This window comes from Triturus cristatus, chromosome 8, assembly GCF_964204655.1.
Source record: "Triturus cristatus chromosome 8, aTriCri1.1, whole genome shotgun sequence".
NCBI classification, from domain to species: Eukaryota; Metazoa; Chordata; class Amphibia; order Caudata; family Salamandridae; genus Triturus; species Triturus cristatus.
In genome coordinates, this window is record NC_140591.1 from 116822915 (window position 1) to 116849251 (window position 26337).

General features: G+C 48.6%; 1 protein-coding gene across 7 annotated transcripts in view; it reads right to left on the reverse strand.

The window, feature by feature from the left end:
• The window catches only part of TEX55 (testis expressed 55), a 460108-nt gene that overhangs the window by 60678 nt on the left and 373093 nt on the right, over window positions 1-26337 (reverse strand). For 2 of the 7 annotated variants that reach the window (XM_085621148.1, XM_085621147.1), the window contains one exon: window positions 97-272. The exons of the other annotated variants lie outside the window; for them this stretch is intronic. In XM_085621148.1, coding sequence (XP_085477274.1) covers window positions 159-272 — 114 coding nt within the window. In that variant the 3' untranslated portion in view covers window positions 97-158. Of the gene's footprint in view, window positions 1-96; window positions 273-26337 lie in introns of those variants that run through there. 7 annotated transcript variants of the gene reach the window in all.

A 26337-nucleotide genomic window follows, 5' to 3' on the forward strand; every position in this document is an offset into this window, starting at 1 on the left:
ACAATATAAGTTCACACGATCTTGAACAAAAATCCACTTATGAGTGTTTTTTAAAGAGACTAAAGAGCAGCACTGAAAGAGGCACTGGAGGCAGGATTGTTCTAATGCAAGAAGGCCTTATTTATTGGGCTGTAGTGGGTCTGGGCCTTGTCCTAGAGTTACATGAAACCAAGAGCGTAAACAGCAACAGCACAAGCAAAAATGGAAATTATAGAGGCTTGTGATGTTGGAGTCAAGAGCGGGGTTTCCGTCTGCTGGTCTTCAGTGGTTTCCTGAATGTAAAAGAAAACACGGGCATTAACAGTTTGTCTGGAACAAAGACGCCAGTTCCTACTACGGTCTTATAACCCGATATACGGTCTAACTGGTAAAGGGGACAACAATTCATCCTCTCAAGATATAGCCTACACCTATATGAAACCAAATCAGGCACCCATCTATTACCTAGTTTCACTCTCACTAAAGCGATTAAGGGGGCTGCCAGTAGCTATTCACACACTCTGCTTATTTACACCCAGGAACTGAGTCTCCTCAAGTTAGACTTCAATACTCACATTCTGCTAATGTGGCTGAACTCAAGCCCTACACCCTGAAGAAGGTGATGGATGATTAAGGACCAAGCACAACAATTGAAAATAGCTGAACAGATACAGAACATCCAAAAAAGGAAATCTAATAAGATTGTCAACTTGTTACCAGACAGTGAACAAAATAAATCAATAATACAACAAATACACATATACAACGAATGTACAAACCCGCTAGTGGGAATACAGCACAAGGGCCTTGTGTTTTTTTAAAGTTTATTCCGCGTTGCTTTTTTAGTCAATGGGCACTGAGTATACCTGAGACTAACAATGGCACTAGTTTGGAGATGGATGGCAAATGAAGTTCTTCTATTTTCTGGAGGAAATTCTAAATGCAGATGGTAGATCTACTCTGTCCAGAAACTGGAGGATTTTCAGTTACTACTGAACTATAAATCAGGTCCTAACGGACAAGGTACTCCGTCAAAAATATAGCAGATGTCCTGTCCTCCATATTACGAGTGTGTTATAGCCAACTGCATTCTAAATATAGAGGACAAGACATTGCCGCATTTGTACGTAAGACCCTATATTCCAAACTATAAATAAGGTCCTAAGTCTTTACCAGGGTAGTGGTCTAGGCCTATTAAGGCTCACGGGCACACACCTGGATAGTGGTGTAGGTTGGGTCAAAGTTATCATCTGGCTTGTCTTCATCTGATCAAGAGCTAACGGTGTCCGAATAAATTGCAACATCATTGGGTCAGCTTAGTAGTTGCTCTCAGTGGTATCTGTTGAGACCGCAGTAGTTCCTCTGAGCAGCGCATGGGTCATAGAGATGCCACATAACTGCTTTGGTTCTAGTAAGGATACCAGTCCAGTTCTAGGTTCAGAACTGAATAAAAAAAATTATTTTCCCTGTGGATTCCAAATCCCAAGTTTGTTATTATGTCTGTTACTTAAAATATGCTGTGCAGTTTTACTGTGTATTTCATTTCAGTGAGGCAATTCACGTCTACCCGAGCAATACCCCATGGAAAATAATGTAGATGGGCTGGGTGACTCAACAATGCATTTTATTTATACTCAACTACCATTGAGTTGGGTAACAAACAGCGCCAAGATACCCTTCTGGGTGAATGTGTGCTGTACAAATTATGTTAGGTTATTCATTTATTACATATTTTGCAAAATACAGACTTGTGAGGTAGGCCACTGTCTGTAGTGCTACTGAAGAACAAGAGAGAAAAGTCTTGATAAACCATTTCCCCATCCCTAACAAAGATGAGTTGACGTCTGTTGTAGGCTGGAACAGTATAACGTCTACTCAATTACATTCATCCTCAAGGCCACTTTACACTGATTTGAGCCCTATCCTGATAGAAGTGGGAAGTCCTAGGGACTTGAATTCAGGGTGAGAAAGATGCTTTGAAGAGACTAGTTGTCCAATGTTTAATACCAAAATCAGATTAAAACATATCCTGACGCCGCAGGCAAAGCAATCCAGATTTGGGGTCTGATCAATCTCCCTCCATGCTTCTTGCAGAAATTAGCTTGTAGGGTGTAGTTTGCCTTCATAGATCTTAAGTTATGGGTTGGTGTATGAGGTGAAATATAGCCTACAAGTATTTGTGAGAAAGGCCCTCCAATACTTTAAATTAGAAATCTGACTTGCATTCTCTGTGGCACTGGAAGTCGATGAAGATCTCCGAGGGATGAATAGATGTGATCTGTCAAGTTTATGTTGAAGCAAAGTCTGTCCACTTAATTTTAGAGACTCTGTAATTTCTTTCTGCAGGGCTCCGGCACAGGCAATGTTGCAGTAGTCAAGTCCCGATAACACAATGGCCCAGGTCAGTTCAATGTATTGTGTTAACTGGAGCAATGGGAAGGATACCTCCTTAGAAACATAAGATAGAAGCTGACATATGAAACTACTGTTATGATTTGGCGATAAAAAGAAACATTTTCTTCAAACCAGACCCTTCACGTTCTTGGTTATACGAGTAGAAGATGAGATGGCTCCTACTTTGGTCAGCCAGATCAATGGCAGGCAGTTACCTGATGAATCTCTCAGGTTAGAGCTCTGTTGCTGGGGTAATATTTGGGCCAGGGGTCTTATGTAAATATTAAGTAGCTGATAAAGGAGAGCAGTGTGTGACCACACACAAAGGCTGTTTCAAAGTCAAGGAACACTAACCAATTCAAATTGGCTGGCTTCTGTTTCACAGGAATTATTGGAGCTGTGGGAGACTTATATTAACGATACAGACACGTATTAAGATGCTCCAGAAGTGTTTTATGATTCACCGGAACATGTGCTTCCAGCAACTTGAGAAGGGCCAGGATTCGGATTGCCTTGCATAAGGCAGCTGATCAAATCTTCTCTTATTTCAGCAACTACAGTCTCTGTTCCACACGCCTGTGCTAAACCTGATTTTCTAGCAATTAGATTGTTTTCTTCAACAAATTATTGCAGTGGTGCAAATATTGAAGCGTTTGCTGATGAAGGGAAGGTTCAAGAAGAGTCTGTAATTTCTGAATCTTGTTGGCTAGACGATGGGTTCTTCACTAAGGGAGTGATAACTGCATGGTTTATTTATTAATGGAATGATGCATTAATAAATCCCACCATTTCTGGACCAAGTGAAGTATTTTGATGTTTTGCTGTGGCAACTCAGAAAGGTTTAACAGAGATATCAACAGCCTTCAATGTATCTGCTTTTTTGAGTATTTACTTGAGGGTCACAGTAGCAAAGGATCAAAGGGAATTATGGATGTTCAGGATTTTGATTTAGTCGTTAGATGGGACCTCTTATCTTTCTGAGAAGTTGATTCATATCGTAAGAATCTTGTTTTCAAAGACAGGCATCAAGTTGTGAGAGTTTCTCTAAAAATAACAAGACCTTGCTTTTACTCCTATGGTCCTGTTACGTCTCCAAATATTTAAGACGCTCTGTAGTTTGATGTCCTACCTGTTTAATTTGAACAATCCTAATTTTTACACTTTTGTATTGCTTTGTGGTATCCCTGATTTGCATTTTCCAAATATCTCTCTTAGTTATTTAATATTCCAATTTCTGGAGCACTCTATTCCTGGTGGTCAGAACTGAATTGAACTAATTATTAGCTGACTTCTTCATTGTTTTGCTGTTTTGAGTCCGGGGGTCACTATATTTAGCGTTTTTCAGATTACATAGTAGAGATTTTTGTGCAGAATATTTGGAATGGTACTTGTTAAGAACAGTGGACACATATTGTTCAATTTTAGAATTGTGTCAGTAAGACATATAATTCACTGTCGGATCTGATCAGGTGTTGCATATGTGGTTAATGTTTGCATTCAGATATTGTAGACAATGTGATCACCAAATGATCCTTTCAAGATTAGACTTGACATTCGCATCGGAGTTGCTAATGACACAAGTTAACACCAGGCCCAATATATGGTCTGCTAAATGAATTAAATTTAGATAATCTGAGTGAAATCTAGGGACTCTAGATTTTCCACAGCTGTAAAAGTCTGTTTGTTGTGTCAACCAAGAGATTGAAGTCACACAGAAGCATGGATATGAGTGATAGAGCCTGGCTTGACACGAGAATGTTAACAATTTCCTTGATGAAGGTTAGGTTGTACCCTGGTTTACAATTTATTAATAGATGAACATGAAGGAGTTAAAAACTGTAAATCATATGAATCAATTTGTGAATTATGGGTGAGAGTTTTACTACCAGTTGCCATTTATTAGGCTGATTTTGAGGACATCGCAACCTAGCTTGTTATGTTTAGTTAGACTAGGTTAACGGTACCAGCCCCAATCTAGAGAAAGTACTTTAATATCATCAATCATGAAGTGCTGGCATTTGACAGTATATACAGGTGTCTCTGGTAGATACTAGATTGGTTCACTTCCTTTCTTTATCGAAAATAACAAGTAAAAATGTACTCTTTCTCCTCCTACTAAACCTACTTATCTTCTGATGTCCACAAATTTCTCTTTCACCATTTACATGATTACACTCACTTCATCATCTGGGAATTTTACCTCCACTGTTATATGTATTCCAACACATAGCAGATCCTGAAGCTCGACAGGGGAGTCTAGCGAGTCCATTCATCCCTGAGCCCGAGAAATTCTTGTATTTATGAAACTCAGCTGGTCAACATAAAATAGGTATAAAACAGAAATCCTCATTGGAGATCATGGTATGTTCAACACCTTCACACCTACCTTTACGCTTGATTCAGCCAAGTCCGTCAGTAGTCCTGGAGTTGCTTTCAACCTTAAACTTATCTTCAATTTACAAAACAGCCAGATCGTCAAGACCTACAACTATTACCTTCATATGGAACATCACTCTTTTCGCCAACACCAATCACAGATCTCACTCATCAGGGTGGTCACCCGCGTTGAGCTAGACTTCAGCAATGACCTCATTGCAGACTCTAAACATTGTTCATCAGAAACTGCAGAATATCCAAAACTGTTCGACGCCCCAAAATTTCCAACCTCAAGCCTTGGGAGAGTCATATTGACGACCTACACCCATCTTCACGTGCTACGGAAGCAAAAGGGATTCGGACCAGACTTGAAATGCTTTCAAAGACTTCTGATCGCAGAATGCATGCAATTCATGAAACTTTGCAGCAGACACAAGGGGATCTCGAAAGAGGGATCTGAATTTGCTCAAACTAATATCAATGAAACTGAGATTTTAGTAGTAGGCAACAACATTGATTGGTGGCCAAATAACTTAAGGCCTGTAGCTATCGGAGAGGCTCCCTTCCTGGCTTCAGTTCACTGTTCCTTGTTTTAAATGATCTGGGCTGGGAGGCCGAATTCTGTATCTGCTGGGCTCCAACTCTTGAACTATTCACCCATGAATCTTAAAAACATACATGCAGCACAGTGTAATCAGGAAAGACCTTAAAAAGTCTCATCCTGTTAGATCTCCCTTTGCCTCAATACTTTGTTTTAGAGGCGTGTTATTCTTATTATTGCGTTCTTGTTCCATAGAGCCAAGAAGCCTTAGTTGAGGATTGAGCGCTCTATAAAATAAATCAAATCAAAAGGGAAGCCCGAGGGACCTCTGAAGAGGTGAGCCGTAGAGACGTCATCATGGCGATTGTCCTGTTTGTGATTGTCGCAGTCCAGAATCACTGGGGTTGAGGCTGATGTGAAACTTCTGAGTGAAGCAGCAGCAAGAAGGGAATTGACGGGCGAGAGGGTGTGGGGGGCTTTGACAAGCAGTCAGGGCTTCAAATCAGCAGGGACTCTTTCCACAGTTTGAAGAGACAAACAATTAAGAGACATCCAGTGCGGAGACAATTCAGGATTGTGAATTATGGCAGATTTCTTCTAAACAAAATAATTCATGGTACACTACAGAGGGCACCACAGGTTCCTATGATTTCACTAGAAGGGCGGCAGCACTCTTTAAAAAACTGAAAGCAAACTGTAAAACTTGGGGCAATGTATTAAAGAGGATCAACAGGATGGAAGGACAGGATCAAACAATGTTCAAAGGATGGTGGATAGGGTGCAGGGGAGGAGAATAAATGGTACTCCCAGGCAAGATGGTAAGGGGGCCTCAGAGCGAGAACACGGTAGCGCCTCATGGGAAATGTGGTAAACCAGAAATAGAACATATCAAATATTGTTGCAAAGTATCGAGTTGTTCAGATTACTCCTCCCCCTGCTGTCCATGAGACCCCTTCCTACTGAAACACGGTTCAACAATATCTTTAGTTAAAAATAGGGCCTTTAAAGCAAAAAGAAAACAAGTGCAAGCTTGTGATCAGCACATCACTGGGGAAATTGTATCTTACTCATTTAGATGTAAATATTTGCATAATTATATTGCAAATATGAACAACCTTTAATCAAGTGGAAAGTACCACCCACCAGACGCCCTGGGTGTAAGAGACGGGTGCTACTTGCTAAATGCTGACCCAAATCTGGACAGGCTCAGGGCAGCTTCTTAAACCATATCTGCGTGACACGCAGCAAGCCAGATTGAGGGAAAACGCGGCTACTCATTGAAAAAGCTCGGAGTTAGTCCAGGTGCAGGTGTAAGGCTCAAATAATACAGGCGTGAGACACATCTACTCGCTCGACCTTGTCAGGGGTTGTTTAAACACCTCACCCCCCTGCTGCCTCCTTCCTACAGGAGGGTCGCCCTTCCATCCTATCCCGGTTATCCTTCCATCTTTGCACCCTTCTGCTTCAATTCCACTCTTCGCCTGCGCGTGGCTAATCCGACAGATACGGAGTTCCCACCATCGCCATTCTTGCCTTTGCATTCCTCTACGTGGGCACGAGACTGGTTTATTATCTTTATTCCAGCAGGATATAAAGCACATCTTACTTCGATGGCTAATGTAGAAACAATGCGATCTCAGGAGACCCGAGGGCGCAGGGCAAAGGAGCAAATGCAAAACTGTAATATTTCTGTTTAATTTATAAAAGCCGATGTTACTGGGCGCATCTTCGCTCCGATGACCTCGCATTTGTCACAAATGATTGGCGCCAAAAGAACTTTTTCTCTGTCCAACTTTTCTTCTCAGGACCGGAAAGAATGCTGCAAGAAATCCCACTACAATATCACAGGATGTGTCTGAAAAGATGTTTAGGTGTGTATGTACATTTCAATATTTGTTATAAATCAATAAAAAAAGACTAGAGTGAAACTGCGCACACTGAACACGTTGACCTCTGCCCTCCTACGATACCTACAAATGATAGTTACAGTCTCACTAGTATTTGAATTCAGCCCAAAATCGAGAACAAGTCCCATCTCGGACAGAAGCCCCCGGCTCAGCTCGACTCAGTTTATTGCAAGCACAGATGAGGCACAGACGAGGCACAACTCAGACTTCAGCGAAAAGAATGCAACAGCGGCTGGGACCAGTTCAAACCGTAGCAAAAAACACACAGCAATTGCATCAACAAACCATCAGCATTCAGGATATGAAAAAAAAGCCCATCGCAGAGCAGCATACACACCTGGCCGCTTACAACCTTCATGTCACGGCCGGCAGGCGCCCGCACCCCCCGCTGATCTCCAGTGGCCGCGAGAGCCGCGAGAGCCTCTCCCGGGGTCGTCACCGTCAGTACCTCGCGCCTCCGGGTCACAGGACGAATGAACGCGGCAGCCGGTATATACCTCCGGCCCAGAGACTGTTTACAGATTGTCATAGCGACACTCGTTTAGTATTACAGCACTGCCCTGCACCGTGACGTCACATCCTGTGAAAAAAACTACTGCACTCAAAGCCATCAGATGTTGCCTAAACTGAAGGTAGTTAAGACCGGCGGCAAGAAATCATTCTACCGTGACAGCACCCTAACGACGAACAGGAGCCGACGGCAATTTTCTTTGTGTCAGACATTCAGAGTTTTGCAGCAGTACTTAAAGCACCTTCATTTTTTTGCCCATGTTGACTGCACAAGTTAATACCTAAAATCTGCAGTAGGATAATAGATTGAAAAGAGAAAAAATGTGTTAATCAGGTGCACAAACATTCTGAGACAGAATGGGGTGGTGATTTGAATGAGACCATCTGTAATGGAACTGGTGCTCCAATACCTTCAAGTGAGTTGACCATATATAAAACTGCAAACAAAAAAAAAGGCTCTGGGCGTCATTAAACTAATAATACAATGTTTGCTATGACCCATGCTAGCAAATAGCACATACTCCATTTGCTGGCTGCCTATGGACAGCCACCTTGCTGTACCTTTTCAGCCCATTCCCTCTCGGGGGATATGCCCTGCCCGAGCCTGAGTCCCCGACACTGCACAGGTTTCTCTTCTGCCCGCCTGCGACTTGCCGGAGCGTGTGATGGGGTGAGTGTTGTACTGATTGCAGGGGGGCCGCCCTCCCTTCGGGTGATGCGCGCTGCAGGCCTTGTCACGCGCGGCAATGAATACACACACGCACCGTGTATAGGTTAGGCGCAGACTGCCTGCGCAGCTCCGCCCATCTTTATTTATACTCGCGCTCACGCCGCTCGGCGTGAGCGCAGGGGCTATGATCGTCCGGCGCGCGCCGGCAACAACCACTAGCGCGCTGACTGTCACATCCTATCTCAACTCAGTCCTTGACTGGATCTCAAGAGTCTCATAGTTCACTTACTTGACAGGCAAAGTCTCTCAGGCGAGTGCTGGGAGAGGGAGTCTCCCTCAGGGCATACCTGTATGGGCCCCAGCGGGTGCTTGGGGCAGGGACTGGGGTGCTGGGTACCAGAGGCAGACTTGGAGCTTCAAGGGTGGCCTCCGGGCTTGCTGGCGATGGAGCTGGCCCTGGATGGTAGTTCTCTGCGCCTCAGGGCTCTCCCTGGCCTGCCTTGGGCTCTTCGGCGTGGCCAGCGATGTCAGTGGGAAGAGTGGGCCTGTCCACCTGTTTGAACCATGAGATGTTGAGGGTCACTGTTTCTCCTTCTTTCTCAACGGTCACCATGGTCCCCTTCCTGTCGATCACTGTCCAGTACCCATGCTCGTACCGAGTCCGGAATTTCCCCCCGGGCCTCCGGTCTTTCATTATGACAGTGTCCCCTTGCTGTAGCTGACGGGATACTGCTCTTCGGGCCTGGCTGGCCGTGTTGTTGCGCCTCTCTCTCCGTCTGAGGTTACCCTCTTCGTCAAATGGAGGGGGGACCATCCGGGAGCCGTGGGGAGACCATCCCGGCGGGTGCCGTTGAACATTAGCACCCAGGGAGTTTGGCGCATTGAGTAGTGAGGGGTGCTCCTATATTACCGCAGGAATCTCTGCAGTTGCTGTTCTGGGTCACTTTGCTCCGCCACTGCGATACGAAGAGTCTTGTTGATTGTCCTCATAAAGCATTCAATCTCCACATTGGCCTGGGGCCATTGTGTGGTGATCCGTCTGTGCCGGATGCCATGGTGGTGTAGGAACTCACGGAACTCGTGCTCCTGGAACGGGGGCCCGTTGTCGCTGTGGATCTCATTCGGACACCCGAACATGGCGAATATCTTCTCTAGAGTGGGGACAACGTGTAGGAAAGCTGTTGAGTTCACGACTTCCACCACAGGGTAGTTCAAATAGCTGTCGATGAGGGCGAGCGTGACTCGGCCGTCAGGGAAGCTTCCAAAGTCCACGCTCACTTTCTCCCAAGGGTTCCGCCCGTGTTCCTCCGTGTGGATAGGTGTGGGCCTTTCGGGCCCATTCGTCACTTGGCAGGATGGACATTTCCGGCATGTCTCTTCTGCGCAGACCTTTTCTCGCATGCGGGCCTTCATCTTTTCCACCCCTTGGTGCCCTCCATGGGCGAGTTGTGTTGCCAGTAGTTGAAGGGATGCCGGGATGACAATGCGTGGTCCTCTGAGGAGGATGCCTTCTTGGGTAAGGCTTAGTTCATTTCTGACTCTCCACATGTGCATCAGGCTTTCCATTTCTGGGCTTGACCATGAGTTTGCGGATTGTAGGAAATGATGCCACTGTCCTCCTTGGACAGCATCCCGGACTTTGTTTATGACTGGGTCATTTCCGGCTGCTGTAGCCACTACTTCGAGGGTTAACGCTCGAGGGCACGTGAGTGCCGAGATCATGTTCAGGTGGGCTTCGGTGGCGTCGGTGTTTGGTTCTTCACCTCCCTCTCCTGTCGTGTCTGGGTGTCTCGACAGGAAGTCGGCTGGGTTCTTGGCACTGGGCCGGTAGGTTACCTCCATGTCGTAGTGCAGGAGCCCGATGGCCCTCCGTTTGATGCGTGGCGGTGGGTGGGGGGGGCGATCTCTTCAACAGTGGTACCAGGGGCTGGTGATCCGTGACAACGATGAAGGGGTGTCCGCAGATATATAGGTGGAAGTGTCTGCAGGCCCCCAACGGATTGCTAGGGCTTCCCTTTCAATTTGAGCATACCGCTACTCTGTTGGTGATAGGACTTTGCTGGCATACGCTAGAGCAGCCCATCGTTCGGGCTCCTTGAGTGAAGATGGCCCCTAAGCCTACGGAGCTGGCATCTACAAGTATTTCTATCCTTTTGGTGGGGTTAAAGTACACCAGCGTGGTGTGGTCGAGGAGAGCGCGGTTGACGGCTTGGAATGCGGTCTCTTCGGCGGGACCCCACTGCCACATCACATCTGCTCGGGTGAGGTTTTGGAGTGGCGCTGCGATGGTAGCTAGATCTGGAAAGAAACGTCCACAGTACGTGGCCATCCCCAGGAAACTGCGGACTTCGGCCACGGTGAGAGGAGCAGAGGCGTTCTTGATGGCTTGAGACTTCCGAGGGTCTACTTGTATGCCTTCTTGTGTGAACGTGTAGCCGAACAATTCTAATTTCTGCTGAAACAGAGGGTACTTTTCTTTGTGTAGGGTGACTCCGTAATCTAGGAGTCTCGTCAGCGTAGCTCTCACGTGCTGGTAGTGTTCTTTCGCCGTTTGTGAGTAAATGAGGATATCATCACTCACGTTTAGTACGCCAGGTAGCCCAACCAGGATCTCTTTGACTGCGTTTTGGAATATCTCAGCAGCAGATGATATGCAGAAATTCAGCTGCTTGTATCTTCGGAGTCCTAGGTGTGTGCTGAAGGTGGTGATGTAGCGACTGTCCTTGGCAAGGGCTATCTGATGATACCCTGCATTCAGGTCCAGTTTAGAAAACCATCTCGATCCGTTCAAGTCAGCCATCGTCTGCGTTATGTGGCGTTCTCGTCGAATGGCCTTGTTGGGGAGGCACATATCAATACAGAGTCTGATCTTCCCCGGTTGGCGCGGTTTCTCAGCGATCACCATGGGTGACATTCATGGTGTGGGCCTGGACACTTTCTCTATGACTCCTTGATCTTCGAGCTTTTGCAGCTCTTCTTCCACTAGTGGCCTTAAGTGGAAAGAAATCCTCCTTTGTCTTAGTGCCGTTGGCGGGACGGTTGGGTCTATATGTAGCCGGATGGGGGCCCTCTTCATGCACCCAAGTCCCTTGAATAAGTCTCCAAACTGGCTGAGTAGTTCCTATGTCTGGTCGGCTTGTACTCTCCTGGCGAACGTCACCAGTCCTAGGTCTTCAGCTGCGTGACTGCTCAGCAGTGTGTCTGCCTCCTGGTTGATGACATGGATGTCTATGGTGATCTTGATGTTGTCGGACCGCACTGGCACAGTCATTTTGCCTCGGAGGGGTAGCGGTGAGCTGCTTCCGTATGCTAAGATTTTTGTCTTTGACAGTCTGAGTTCGGGTCGGGGCCTCAGCTTGTTGTATTGCTGGATCCCCATGACTGTCACTGAGGCTCCGGTGTCAATTACTGCGTTGATGTCCGACCCTGCCATCTGTATCATGCACTGGGGCCGTCTTCGACTCTTCAGGGCTTGAGTGAACGAGATTAGGTAGTCTCTTCTTCATCTTCTGACGTCGAGTCTTCCCCATGGTAGACCGTTTGCTCTTTCCTCTTCCATCCTGGCGGAGATGCCAATGAGACACACAACAGTTGGCGGACCATCTTCCTCATTTGTCTGGGTCAGTTACCTTCTTTCCATTGCGTTTTCTTTCTCCATACTGATGCAAAATGGTTGGCGATGCCGCAGTTGGTGCATGTTTTCCGTTGTGACGGGCATGACTGGGGGGGGGGGGGGTTGTTCTTCATATCCGCAGTACCTGCACTGATTCTTTGGGGCCTGTGGCTGGCGATCCCGTGGTCTGTGGGCCCTGTCCTTCGTTCTGACTGCATCTGCCCATTCCGTCTTGATGATGGCACCTTTTTCCGCTCCTCGCACCATTGCCAGGTCCATCTCTTCTGCCCGTGCCGCAGAGAGGTCGTGTGAGTGTGCCAGCACTAGGATGTCATTCATGGCTATGTTCAGTTGCCGGAATATGAGGGCCCGCAGGACTTTGCTGCGTATTCCCAGTATCAGTTGGGCTCTGTTTTCCTCTGCGGCTCTGTCCCCTACGAGGTGCGTACCAGCCAGTTCTCTTAGCCGCGCATCAAACGCGTCCACTGACTCACCCTCTTTTTGCTTGGCTTGCCTCAGCTTGAAATGCTCAAAGTCTGGGTTTAGCTGGGGGTCAAAGTGCGCATTTAGGGTGGTGACAGCAGCTGCATTATCCTTGGGGGGTCTCGTGTTGGGAAGATGCTTGAACAGCAGGTAAATCTCCTCTCCCGCATAATGGAGCAGTAGTGAGCGTTTTACTGTCCCATCCTCCTCCCTGGTGGCAATGAAATAATTCTCTAGGCAACCGAGCCAGGTCTGCCACCTTGGTGCTGCTGTGGCGGGGTCAGCCGACTCGCTGAACGGAGGCAGGACCCCTGAGGGAGGGTGGTGCGTGGTCGCTGGTGCAGGGGCTTGAGCAGCATTTTCTTGATCCCCCATGGTGGTAGGCGTGGGTACCGTTGGGCGGCCTAGCGAGGGTGCTGCACACTAGTGGTGGGCCTTGGTGTGCCAGGCAGCGGTGCGTTGCACTGGGCATTGCGCGGGCCATGCGTGTGCCTGGCCGTGTGGCACGTGGTCAGGCCAGCCTGGGTCAAGGTGCGCTAGTGGGGCCTCCTCTGCGGCGTGTGAGACTCACCCGGGCAGCGTGGTGCTGGTAACCTTGACCGGTGGATGTTAAGGCGGGAAGGACTGCCGTGTCCTGCTGCTCCTTGGCTGCTGCATGCGCAGGAGATGAGGCGTGGCTGGTTTCAATGAGGTGCCGCCCAGCAGGGGCATAAGCAGGCGTGCGTTGCTCTTGTGGCCTGGGTTTAATGAGGTGCTGCCTAGTGGGGAGGGGGGGAATGAGCAGGCATGTGTTGCTCTGCTCCTCATCGCCAATGTAATGATTGCAGGAGGAGGCCACTCTCCCATCGGGTGATGCGCGCTGCAGGCCTTGTCGCGCGCGGCATTGAATACACACACACACCGTGTATAGGTTAGGCGCAGACTGCCTGCGCAGCTCCGCCCAACTTTTTTTATATTCGTGCTCACGTCGGCCGGCGTGAGCACAGGGGTTGTGATCCTCCGGCGCGCACCGGCAACAACCACTAGTGCGCTGATTGTCACAAGTGGGGCAGCCATGGTGTTCCCACCGCTGCACTCCTCAGCTGCCGGCCTCCCGTGGCATTGGGCTGATCCTGGCTTCGTAGACCATTCTCGTGGTGCCAGGAGCATCGAGACAACCGGGGTGGCAGGCATGGAGGACATCTGACTCCATTCAGAGCGCCCAGATCAACAAGACGGCGAGTAAGTGGTAAAGTGGATGATCAAGAGGTTAGCCCGACGCTGCCCTCCTCCATCTTGGAGACTGACGTATCTCGACTGAAGGAGCCAACAGTGTTCCCCATGGTGACCCTACGGCTCATCTGCGATCAGGCTAATTTATCTATCTCTCTTTTCGCTGATTCTATCGCCTGCCCGCCCCACCTGTTTGCGCTGCCAAAGTCTCTCTGCATTAATGTCGTCATGGGCGCACCACAGACTGGCTGGCTCCCACTACCGAACCAATGACTGCCTTTCCTCCATTTACGAACTCTCCTACACCGGCTACGGAGCCTTCATGCCCTATAGAGCCAAGCTACCCCCCCCTACCCATTGTTGGCATCCAGCACGAGTGCAAGAACAGCCTCAGGCTCCAGCTCACCGCATTCGCCCACACCCATCCAGCCTTCTATCCCTACGGCCATCACCAGCTCGGGGATTCCCTCCAGGCCCTAGATCACCACCAGTGAGTGCAACAGCACCCTGAATGCCTGGCTAAATGAGCACCGCAAAACCCCCAGCAATGGTGAAAAGACAGTGGCGTAACGAAACTCGAGGGGGCCTCCCTGCAAGGCACGTGGAGGATCCCCCTCCGAGCTCGATCAGGAGCTCTGCAGCCAGAGTGCTGTGCTGAGGGGGCCCCCTGGTGCTTGAGGGCCCCCGCACCGCGGGGGCTGGGGGGGTCCTGTGTTACGCCCCTGTGAAAAGATCCTGCTCTATAAATATGTCATATAAATTTGTCCAACCATAATCGCTTCAACTTTTCTTAAAATATAATCTTGAGTGAATTTGCAATTTGTATATCTGTAGTAGACATATGTACTTACTGCCATTCTTATGTGAGGTTCGAATTTATCAGTTTTGTATCTTCTATGTAATTCATGTACTCTGAAGTCCTTATGTAATGTAACTGGTTCTACTGTAAAGCGCTCTGGCACTTTCAGGTAAAGTTTGCGCCATATAAAAACACATACATAAACAAACAATAAATACATTTCACCCTATTGTAATGCGGGAAGGCATCACATATACCTCAGAACAGAAATAGCAGATGGAGGGTCTGACTTTTTGACTATTCTAAATTCCATTAAAAGTTCACTTATTCACAATTTCAAATAACAACAGAGCTGGAATAAGATCCATATAGCTCAAAAGAAGTATGCCATATATACAGTCTCAGTAATGCCTCTCGGCATCACTGCATCATGGATTTTTGCCCGTACGTTTTTCCAGCTTGAAATCAAGTGGCAAAAATGCCACTACATGCGACTGGTGTGCCACATAATGTTTGTATGTGGGAGGCAACACTAGGTAGTTAACAAAGATTTCGGGGTGGTGGGCTGCGGTGACGCTGGGCTCAAGGCAGGTGAAGCGCTGCCCATTTTCCCTCTCACTCCCCTGTGTACAGCCCACCTTTATCAATAAAATCTATTGTTACATGTGCCGAGACTTCACAGCTGGAATAGAGAACTCTGAACATGGAAGTATAGGCGAAAAGTACACTTTGTAGTAACTTTTACAGTACTAGAAAATAAACTACAAAGTGCAATTTGTGAATCACGCACAAACTCTCAAAGTCCATCCCTGCCGGTTCATGAGGTGACTTCTGCTTCGGCGGGGCATTTTTTGTCATCGTTGCTCCCGGGTCCAGTCTTCTCATCTGCCTCTCCCTTGTGCAGGAGTTTTTATGTTGGGGTGGAAAGTTCTATAAACCAGGCATCCCAGTCCCAACCATCCTGCACAGCATTCTAAGATAATCCAATATGGCAAATTCACTTTGTCTGGGTAAAGAACTTCATTGACAGCCTCAACCCCATCCCTAGCTGATGCTGGCAATATAGCGACTTCAAGTTGTCAGTGGAATGAGTTTCCCCGAGAGCCTCAACTCCACCCCTCGCTGACACAGCTGCCTGATCTCTTCCCACCAAAATGTCAAAGGCGAGGTCCTCCTGTGTTGGCTCCAGAGCTCTGGCTCTCCTCTTCTGTTTCTGGGCTGCTGGGCTGTCCCGGCACAGGTACAGTGTGACAAGCTAGTTAACAGATGCCGATTTTCACCCCACCCCTTCCTTTACCCGGAAATGGGTCAAACACTATTAATGTTCCAATTGTGTGGGGAGGCCTTCGATCCTCCTGCTGGAGAAAAGAGTAATTAACTTGGCCCAGTAGGGGGACAAAGGCGTAGAATCTGATGAGCTGAGCCAGGGAAATACGATAATTCTTAAAGTGCCATAAGGAAAGTAAGTATGATGTCAGGGGCCGTAAATGTACACTCAGAGTGCATGTTTACCCTAGATTGATACCTCACTGGAACTTGTAGGCTTAACTGGATTGAAACTATACTTTTGTGCAAATTTTGCCTCTAATGTGTAACACCGTGTAAGCAACACAGACCTTAATTAGGCAGTATAGATCTACATTATGAATCCCCACTCAATATAAGGCCTACCCTAGAGGAGCACCAATCCTTGAAGAGTCCCTTCTGAATCACGCTACCTGGGCACAGATACCGGGCTACACAAGACAGAAGTCTCACACTCACAGCCCGCACACGTGTCCACACGCATGTGTGCATGTGTTCATGTGTAACCATCCCAGAGTCTCTAAACCTAGCAGCACAGTACCAGTCTAACATCAAAAGGCAGACACTGGCGGTTACCACTCTCAGTCTAATTACCATGAGTGAGACTCAAGTAGTGAGGTTCACCCACTGTACAAGTCCAAATACCGGATAGTCAAATGCAAATAAATCCAGGAGAATAAAATGGGTGGAAAGCATTTGCTACATTTACCAACATACTGTCAAGGACAATGCAATTGAGGTTCAGAGGTCCCAAATGAGAAGTTTACCTTCCTGAACTCTTTCTGTGATATTCTATCTGCAGCAGGCTTCGTGAGTCTCAATTGACAAGACACAGATTTCACAACCAATCGCATTATGACCCTGCCTCAATCAGTTGAGCTAAATGATCACTCCTTGTGATCTGATTGAGTCTAAAACTACAGGTCTTCAGATCAAAATCCTTAGTACAAATGATCAGCATGCTTGGCTCAGGGTGTTGCAAGTTGTTTTAAGCACTCTGTAGGAAGACAAACCCTCAGTCAGAAATAGAAATGCAAAAAACAAGCAGCAAGGTACATGCATCTTAAGGGGGTCTTGCATTCAGAGGCAGTAAATGCATCAGAGATGCGTATTTATCAACAGTACCCATCCTGCTATTGAAACAGTCTCCAAGTGCAATGATTTAGAGGAAATTGCTGGAAGATGAAATCTCCAAGAGAGTGCCTCTGAAAGACATAGCCTTGAAGGAAAAAATACCTCTGAAACAGGGACACACCCTGCAAAGGACACAACTAATGAGAGATGCAGCCTCAGAGGGGCTCCAGTGTGAGGAAGACTTAGTATCCGATGGACTTGGCATTGAAGTAACTCAGCATTTAAAGGGCGTGGTATCCAAGGGACTCAGTATTTCCAGGACACAGCATACCAGGGATGGATATATAACTGGGACAGGGGCCGGAGGTGTTAATGTATCTAACTGATGTGCACAGTGATGGCTTCCTAAGTCTAGTACATGCATATGTGCGGTGGGTACCTTTATCTCCGCGGTGCATGGGTCTGGTGGGTAAACTCATCTGGAGGGCAAACAAGCCTGGGAAGTACACCTACTGGTTGGATCAAAGGACGTGATGCAAGCATCAGAGAAGCACCAGATGTCTGAGAGCGAATCTTGTATACTGATAGAAAGGGATGTGCGAAATTCACATAATTTGCTTTTGTGTAATTACAGAAAATTTCAGGAAAATTCTGCAAAATAATGCATAATTACACAAAATGCGAATCTGCCGTTCAGTGCTATATTTTTGCCCGAAATGTGTCCTTACATCAAGGATGCATTTCACGTTGATAAAAAGGCACCAGGAACATAATTTCTGCAAACAACAGCCATTCGCGTTCTTGTTGTTCTTATTCTTCTTGCGCTCCTATGCTATAATTGTGCGTACCAAGAAATTCCCCAAATAATATGAACTACGCCACTTTAATTTTATGTTATCCAAGCATAATCATATACAGGGAATTATATGCGGTTAGTGTGAGGATCTATTGATATCAGCTACCTATATGTTTTAAGAGCTGGCTAACCTCTCCCACTTAAAGCTGCAAAGCTTGTAGGCAAGGGGATGCCCGGTAGAATGCTAGAGCATCTTTTTTTGTGTCACTAATTTTTATTAATTTTTCCTAGAATATTCAAAGCAGTCAATTTTGCATTACACATATCAAACATCAGTTCTTTTTAAAATGACTACCAAAAATATTGCTTCATATCACAAAAAGTAAGGTTACCGACAATAACAGAAGGAACAATGATCAAAAGCATAAAAGGGTATAGCGGGGTGGGTCTCGAAAAATTTACAGTCTGGTATTGACGTGTAGATATGGATGACAATGTACTTTTGACCTAGATATAAGCGAGCATCTCACAGCGGTTTTTATACTTTACCATTTCAAATATTTTCAAACAAATAGATACAAAGAGGATATCACCTGTTTAAAATATCTGAAATTCACCCAGAGAATATATAGAGTGTCCCTCTAAACTATGTATATTACATCATGCATTTCACCACTTCACTGAAAGTATACTATTATGTCCTAATTCTCTAACACAATAGCTTATCAACATGTGTTATGTTTGGTACAGGAGTAGTGCCCACATATTTTCAATGTTGCAGGTATTTTGGTTGATATGTCCTCAAACGTAGCCAGATTATCAGCAGTCGCAATGGGAGCATGGACCCCTCTTACGCAGTTCAGTATCTCAAGGATTTTCCTGCTGTTTCTGGTGGACCTTCTCATCTCCCTGCAGATACATTGGTCTTTAGAAAATGAATTAAAAAAAGACAAAGCAGTGGGTCGATGGACGAGATACAGGACTCCAACACAGACGATGAGACACCAGGAAAAGGGAAGCAAAACACCTCATGATATGAAGTCAAAGCTGGTGCCATATGGGCAAGAAGATAACTTATTGAAAGATTCCAGTACTAGGCTATGTGAAGAACAGCATCCCAGGTCATGGAGTTATGTCCCTTCTCTCTAGGCAATAACAGTAACTGAGAAAACTCCAACACTGGATTATGAGGAGAGCACCATCTCAAGTCATGGAGTTAAGCTGTTTGTTATATCTATGACCCATCATGTGTCTATATAAGAGGGCCATTTGTTTCTACAGGAAACTCAGATCCACTACTTTCCCATCTGGTCTTTGACATTATCTGAGATGTAATGTTTAATGTCAACTGACCAAGAAAATCACTGTCAGGAAGATTTTCTGCCCAAATATCCATTATGAGAACATTTATCTTGGAGAGTAAGAGAAACCAATAATTCAGAAGACATCTAAAGACATTTCTGCCTCCTAAATATGTGATGCTTCCTAAATATGTGATGCTTCCTAAATTTGTAGTCTTGATATGCTTACTGTGGGATTTCAGGGATCCGTTATTGAAGATTTTAGATCTAGCATTTGTTTTGCATAAATACACATTGGGCTTTATAACAAGCACTGGTTATGTTGACAGTAATCCATCCTCCCTGCAGTTACCGATACTGGGGGTACTGGTAAGACCAGAGGAGAAGGAAGTACTGGTCAAATTCTTGCAAGTCTGACTTTTAGGGTGCCTGATAAATAAGGTATTGCCAGGGGAATCAGTACACCCAGCCCTGGTTCCTAATTTTGTTACTGGTATTTATTTGATCCAGAGTCTCCACTTGCTTTTAGCAGGTGAAGTATCTGGGTGAACTATAAGGAACTGCAGAGTTACTGCAGAACCTCAACTTCCAAGGTGGCGTTTAGTATCGGCCCCATTGGAACTATAAGGGGACTCGTAATGAGGCTGTTAGCATCAAAGCATCAAGAATAGAACACTCCAGTTCCAGCAATGGATATCTTGTTTGCCTCATGCCCGACTTTACCAACTTCATTATCAGTGGACTCCAGAAAGTCAAAAATGCACCTGTCTGCTTCACCTGCAATTTTAGAAGCATATCTCCTCTTCCCGCTCTTTCTTTGTTGGGTCTCATACGCAAATGTTTTTACATTCGAAACACTTTGTATGTGCTATCGAAATGCCAGGTAAGACTGCCAGGAACATAAATATCAGTCAGCATCAACTCAGAAAACCACAGGCACCTCTTTGTACCACTTGCATCACCTGGGGAGCTGGGAAAGAAGTACTATCAGTGCAACCGGATGGAGTCTCTTGTCTTTAAGCAGCCATGTTATTTATATATTCAGGTGTCTTGTAAAGCACTGGGTGTCCGCTTACAATAATGTTGGGGTTCTAGTGCATATAGAAAATAACAGCACAGTGTAATAAAAATAATCCAGCCCTTAGAATCTAGTTGGATGAGTCTGTATTCACTTCAGCTAGTATTCAACCAAGGCGCTTGGGATAAGTGCTAGACAAAAGCTTCCTTAAAAAAATGTTTTTTTATTATTTGAGGATGTTAGGATCAGCTCTGAGTTGTGAGTCTAGAGCATTTCAACATTTAGAACCCCGGGATCACTTCTGATGGTTAAGAGGGTGTCCTGGAATCAGGAGTGATGATGGTGACTGGAGGTTTCTAGAGGAGGGGTAATCTGGGGCCAATTATTGTAAATATGTTGGGCCTCTATTCCAACAAACCTTCTTGATGACGCAGAGTGATTTAAATTTAATGCTACCATCATGCCAGCAAGTTGAGCACTTTCAGAGCCAGTTTTGTCTACATTCAACACATTTTTGTGGCTTGATTTCGGCAGTCGATCAACCAAATTCTTTAATAGTCCAGTTTCAATTACATTTCAATAGTCTAGCCACCACCAAAGAAGTTTAATTCAATACAGGATTAAACGAAAGGGAGGATTTTGCAAAGTAAGTTGATTTGAAGGGTGAATAAGCAGCTCAAGTCAAAGTCAATCCCCAGGTTTTTATCTTTCAGATTAGCAAACTGATCAGGTCCACTTACTCAACAGACAAGCGGTGTCTTGACACCTAAAATTTGTATTTTTGTTGTAGGTCCATTTAGGCAAATGAAGCTGATAATGTAGGCAATTTAGTTTTTGTGATCCTAAGAATTCTCATTCAAGCAGATGTAGGTTTCAGTGTCTTCAACATACATCTGTAAGGGAGGTTTAGTACTGACCTAGTAGCTGAGACGGGGTCACATGTAGCTATTGAAAAGGCGCAAGGAGACAGCCAAACCATTGGAGACATCACATACATATCGGCAGGAGGAGCATTCTGATAATACCAGTTGTGCTTGCTAAGTACTGTCACGAAAAAATGAGCCGGTCCATTTTATGTTTAAAACGTTTTTATTAATACAAAACAAACCATGGGGGAGGGGGATAGGAGGTTAGGGTACACTTAATACAATCAAAGAAAAAAGGTGCAACTCAAGAGGGTTAGCGATGGATAGCTCGATGGGCCAGGGGAAAAGCACAATAAATGAAAGGCTAGAAATGCAAACTGTGGAATCCCTGCGTGCATATCCAACACCCCAAATCTGAGCAATGAAAGCCAGCAGCAACTCGACAAAGCACAATCCACCCCCCCCCATCCCCCATCCCCCCAGTAAAGAAAGGAAGGAAGAAAAAACAATACCCCACCCCCCCGTCCTATGGTCCCGCGTCAGATTAGTCCTCACCAAGAAGCCCCGCACCCCCCCCCCCCCCCCCGGAGGCCCTTGTCTCACATGTGATCTAGTCCGCCGGGATTACCGGCGGCGTCAGCCTGAGAAGCCTAAGATACCTCGGACAGGTGAGCTCCCGGAATTCGGTGGACAGCAGCGCTAGAAAGGGTTGCCACAGCTCTTCAAATTGGTCTATTTCCCCCGCCACCGTGAGCGACAGCTTCTCCATTCCCAGCACATGCCAAAGCCTATGCAACCAACCCGTGATGGAGGGGACAGTGTCGGTGCGCCAGTGGATAAGGATGTTCTGGACCGCAGACCCCAGCGCAATCGCGATCTGTCTGCCCCTGCGGGACTTCAGTGGGTACATTAGGTCATTGGGGAGGCCCAGCAGGACATACGCTGGGAAGCGCGGCAGCTCTATCCCAAAGTGCTTATCCACCTCATCCAAAACTTCCTTCCAGTAAGCGGTCAACACGGGGCAATCCCAAAGAATGTGTGAGAGGGTACCCTCCTGCCCGCAGCCCCGCCAGCACCCCTTGTCAGTGTGTTTATGCATTTCATACAGTCGCTCCGGGGTGTAATACCAATAAGTGGACACCTTAGTGAAGGTCTCCGTAAGGCCCGTGTGATATGCAGAGTGCCGCGCCCGATACGCAATTTTGTCCCATTCCTTGTGGCTGAGTGTCCTACCCAATTCCCTGTGCCAGCGCTCCCTCCCCGGATTGTAATAGTGAAACGGCGGGGGTTGTAGGTACTTGTACAGATCGGTAATTAGCTTAGCATCGGAGGTCCGGGTAGCCAGCCACCTCTCATACGGTGTAATTTGACGAGCAGCGGTGTCACGCACCTGGGGCTGGAGGGCCCAATGCCGAACCTGCATGTAGCGCAATCTGTCCAGCTCCGTCAGGCCGAACTCCTGGCGGAGTTGCTGAAACGGAATCACTCCCTCCGGGCCATAGATCTGGAAGAGCGCCCTGCAGCCCGCCTGCACCCAATGGGAGAAAACTCCCGGCTCCATCCCTGGGGAGAAGTCCGGGTTGCCCGCTATGGGTGTGAACGGCGAAGGGAAGGTGGTGAGGCCCCGAGCCTCACAGACTGCGTCCCACACCCGCAGGGGGACCCGCGTAATAAAAGAAGTGTAAAGGTTAGGGGGGCGGTGCGCGCGACGCAAGAATGGAACCTCTTGTAAAGTGCGGCCCGCCACTGCCTGGTCTTGAAAGAGCCAGTGTTTGTCGGACTCCGACCTGCTCCACTCCACCAAATATCGCAGCTGTGCCGCCTGAAAGTACTTACGGAGGTCTGGAATACCGAGGCCCCCCGCCTCCGGAGCAAGCGTGGAGAGGACCCTCTTCATTCGTGGCTTGCGGCCCTGCCAGACAAAGCGGGAGATGTCAGCCTGCATTTGTCGTATCCAGCCCACCGGGGGCTGGAGAGGGAGGGTCCGGAAAAGATACAGTATCTGGGGCAACACCGTCATCTTAACCGCCGCGATTCGCCCCAACCAGGACAGTAGGCCTTTGCTCCAACGACCAAGCTCCTCCTTGATCTTCCTGCTGAGGAAGGCATAGTTAGCCGTAACCATCTCCGGTAATGTGGGCGCCAGCAGAAACCCCAGGTATGGCACCGTGGAGGAGGACCACTGCATGGGGAAGAGTCGCTGAAGGTCCCTCCTGGTGTCCGCAGCAAGGGACACGTCTAACGCCACCGACTTGCTCATATTCATTTTGAAGCCGGCCACACAGGCAAAGGCGTCTAGTTCCTGGAGGCAAGCAGGCAGCGACCTCCTAGGGTCGTCCAAGGTCAACAGGACATCGTCCGCGTAGAGACTGACAGTGTGGACATACTGGCCCATCCGGACCCTGACCGCATCCGGGTTATCGCGAATCCTCTGAGCAAACGGCTCCATGTAGAGGGCAAACAAGAGCGGCGAGAGGGGGCAGCCCTGCCTCGTGCCGCGTTCGATGGCAAATCCACCGGAGCTGCACCCGTTGACCCGCACCGACGCTGAAGGATGCTTATAACAGTTGAATACCATGGTGCGGAACTTATCCCCGATTCCCAATTTCTTGAGAACCAGCTCGAGATACGGCCAGTGAACTCTGTCGAAGGCCTTCTCCGCGTCGACGGACAGCAACATCCGCTCCCCCGGGATCCGCGAGGCCTTCTCCAGAACATGCGCCACCCGCTTGGTATTGTCAACCGTCTGTCTCCCGGGTACAAAGCCTGCCTGGTCCGCCTCCACCAATCCGGGGAGGTGTGGACCCAGCCTGGACGCTAGAATCCCTGTGTACAACTTGAGGTCGACATTTAAGAGCGAGATGGGTCGATACGAACCGCAGAGGGCCCGGTCCTTCCCAGGTTTCGGAATTACCGCAACCGTCGCCCTCAGGAGATCCGGTGGGATGGCTCCCGATTCGGAAAAGGAATTAAATAGCCGAGTAAGGACAGGGGCCACAGCCGTGCAAAAAGTTTTATAAAACAAAGACGTGTACCCGTCCGGGCCCGGGGCCTTACCATGCTTCAGCCGCGCGATAGCGGAAATCACCTCCTCAACATGGATATCCCGCTCCAGGTGGTCCGCCTGAGCCGGATCCAGCACCGGAAGGGTCACCGACTCCAAGTAGCCTTCGGCGTCCCGTGGCGAGGAGGGCTCCTCCGCATACAGCGCCTCGTAGAAGCCGCGGAAAGATTCCGCTACCGCTGAGTCCCCGGAGACTACCACCCCGTCCGCGCCCACCAGTTCCCTCACGACGCCACGCTGCTGCGTGACCCGGAGCCGGTGTGCTAGAAGCTTGCCACATTTGTCCCCCCCAGTGTAGAAGGCATGTTTCAAGCGCAAGGCGGCATACTCCGCCCTATCAAGATCCAGTGCCGACAGGAGCTTCCTCGCAGCCTTCAGCTGCCTCCACACCCTTGGCGCCCCCGTGCGGCGGTGGACCTGCTCAAGCTCCCGGACCTGAACGGTCAGCTCGTCCCTCTTCCGTTGCCGCTCCCTATTTTCGGCTGCGGAGATAGAGATAAATTCCCCCCGGAGGACTGCCTTCAGTGCCGCCCACTGTGTCGCCTGCGAAGTGTCGGTGTTGCTGTTGTGAGTTATGTAGTCCTGTATGACCTCCCCAATACGCTGCACGACAGACTTTTTGTGTAAAAGGGTATCCCGGAGGCGCCACACCCCTCGAGAGGGGGAGGCCGCCGGCCACTGGAAAACGCCGGTGACTGGTGAATGGTCAGACAAGGTCAGGACCCCGATGTCCGCCGCCGTGGCAGCGGCATGCATCGGTCCACTCACCAGAAGGTAGTCCAGCCGTGAGTAGGTTCGATGTGCGTGTGAAAAGTAAGAGTAGTCCCTATCCGTGGGGTGCATGGAACGCCAAAGGTCGTGTAAGTCCATTTCCGCAATCCGGGCCTTCACAGCCTGGGACAGTTCCCCCGTCTGCGGGAAGCGCTGCGCCGATCTGTCCATCACAGAATCGAAGACAATATTAAGGTCTCCCCCCAAAATGACGTGGCGGTCGGGGGAAGCAGTGACATCCACCAACACGGAGTCTAGGAAACGCTCTTGGTGGTCGTTTGGGCTATAAACGGAGCTGACCGTAAACGCTATGCCCCCTAAGCGCATGCGATACGCAAGAAGCCTCCCCTTCTGTTCAGCACATTTATACAAAACCTCCCCCCTAAAGGAGCTCGCTAGAAGAATGGCTACCCCCGCCGTCTTGTTCGCTGCCGAGGAGAAGAACTGGGTAGGGAACTTAGCAGAGCGCAGCCTATGGCAATCCCGGGACAATAAGTGGGTCTCCTGTAAAAGGCAAATGTCCGCCTGCGTCCCCTCCAGCAAAGATAAAATCGCTCTGCGCTTCACGGGGTTATTCAGACCCTGAACATTAAGGGTCACTACCTTTAGGGCCGACATTCCTCTCGGGGATCGGGAGCGCCGTGCAATGGGCAGGGGATCAGCGGGTGGGGCGCGCGGGGCAGCCGCACAGGACAAGCCATAACATACCAAGCGTGGGCATGGACAACATCGGACGGGGCCTCCCCAACCCCAGAACAACCCCTACACCCCCCCAAAACACAACCCTGGCAACTAGCCAAACGCAAACTCAAACACCCCATTGTCCCAGTCAAGCCCCAAAACGGGCAAGTCCGTAGAAAGAAACAAAGTGGACGTCCAGCCACTCACCTCCAGCCGCTCCCCCCCAACCCCCCCGCCCCGCACCAAGCATTGAAAGAAGCTAAAGGCATCTCCCCCCGGAGTGAGTATTAGGCCGTCAAGGCCACGCCGGTGGAGATGGCCGAGTCCCTGGCCGCCGCCCTCAAAGCGTCGGCCATGTCCGCCCTGATGGTAGGGGAATCAGGACGCCCTGCGCTGGCCGCTGATCGTCGCCTCGCCGACCTCCGCCGGCTCCGTCTCTCCGAGGCCCTCCACGACGGTGTAGCTCCTTCCTCCTCCGCCGCCGTAAGCCCCAAGACTCCACAAATGTCCTGCAAGGAGCGTAGCTGGTGTAGCACCCCGTTCCATCGAAAGATCAGGCGGAAGGGATGACCCCAAGAGTACGGCGTCTCGTGTTCTCGCAAAAAGTCAGTGGCAATCCTGAAGGACCTGCGTTTCTGCAGCGTGATGGCGGAGAGGTCCTGGTAAAGCGCCACCGGCCGTTCCCGGAAAGTCAGGGGCTGTTTCCTGCGGGCCTCAGTCATGATGCGTTCCTTCAGCGGGAAATCGGGCAGGAAGGCCAGAATGTCCGGTGGAGGTGCCGATGATTGGCGCTGCCGGCCAACCCTATGTGCCCTATCAATGCGAATGGGGAAGTCCGCAGCTTCCCCCAGGATCTCTCGGAACAGGTCCCGCAGGTAGCTCCCCAGATCGGACCCCTCGTCTGCAGTCGGCACACCACGCACTCGAATGTTGTTCCTCCGTGATCTGTTCTCAAGGTCCTCAGAGTGGGCCTGGAG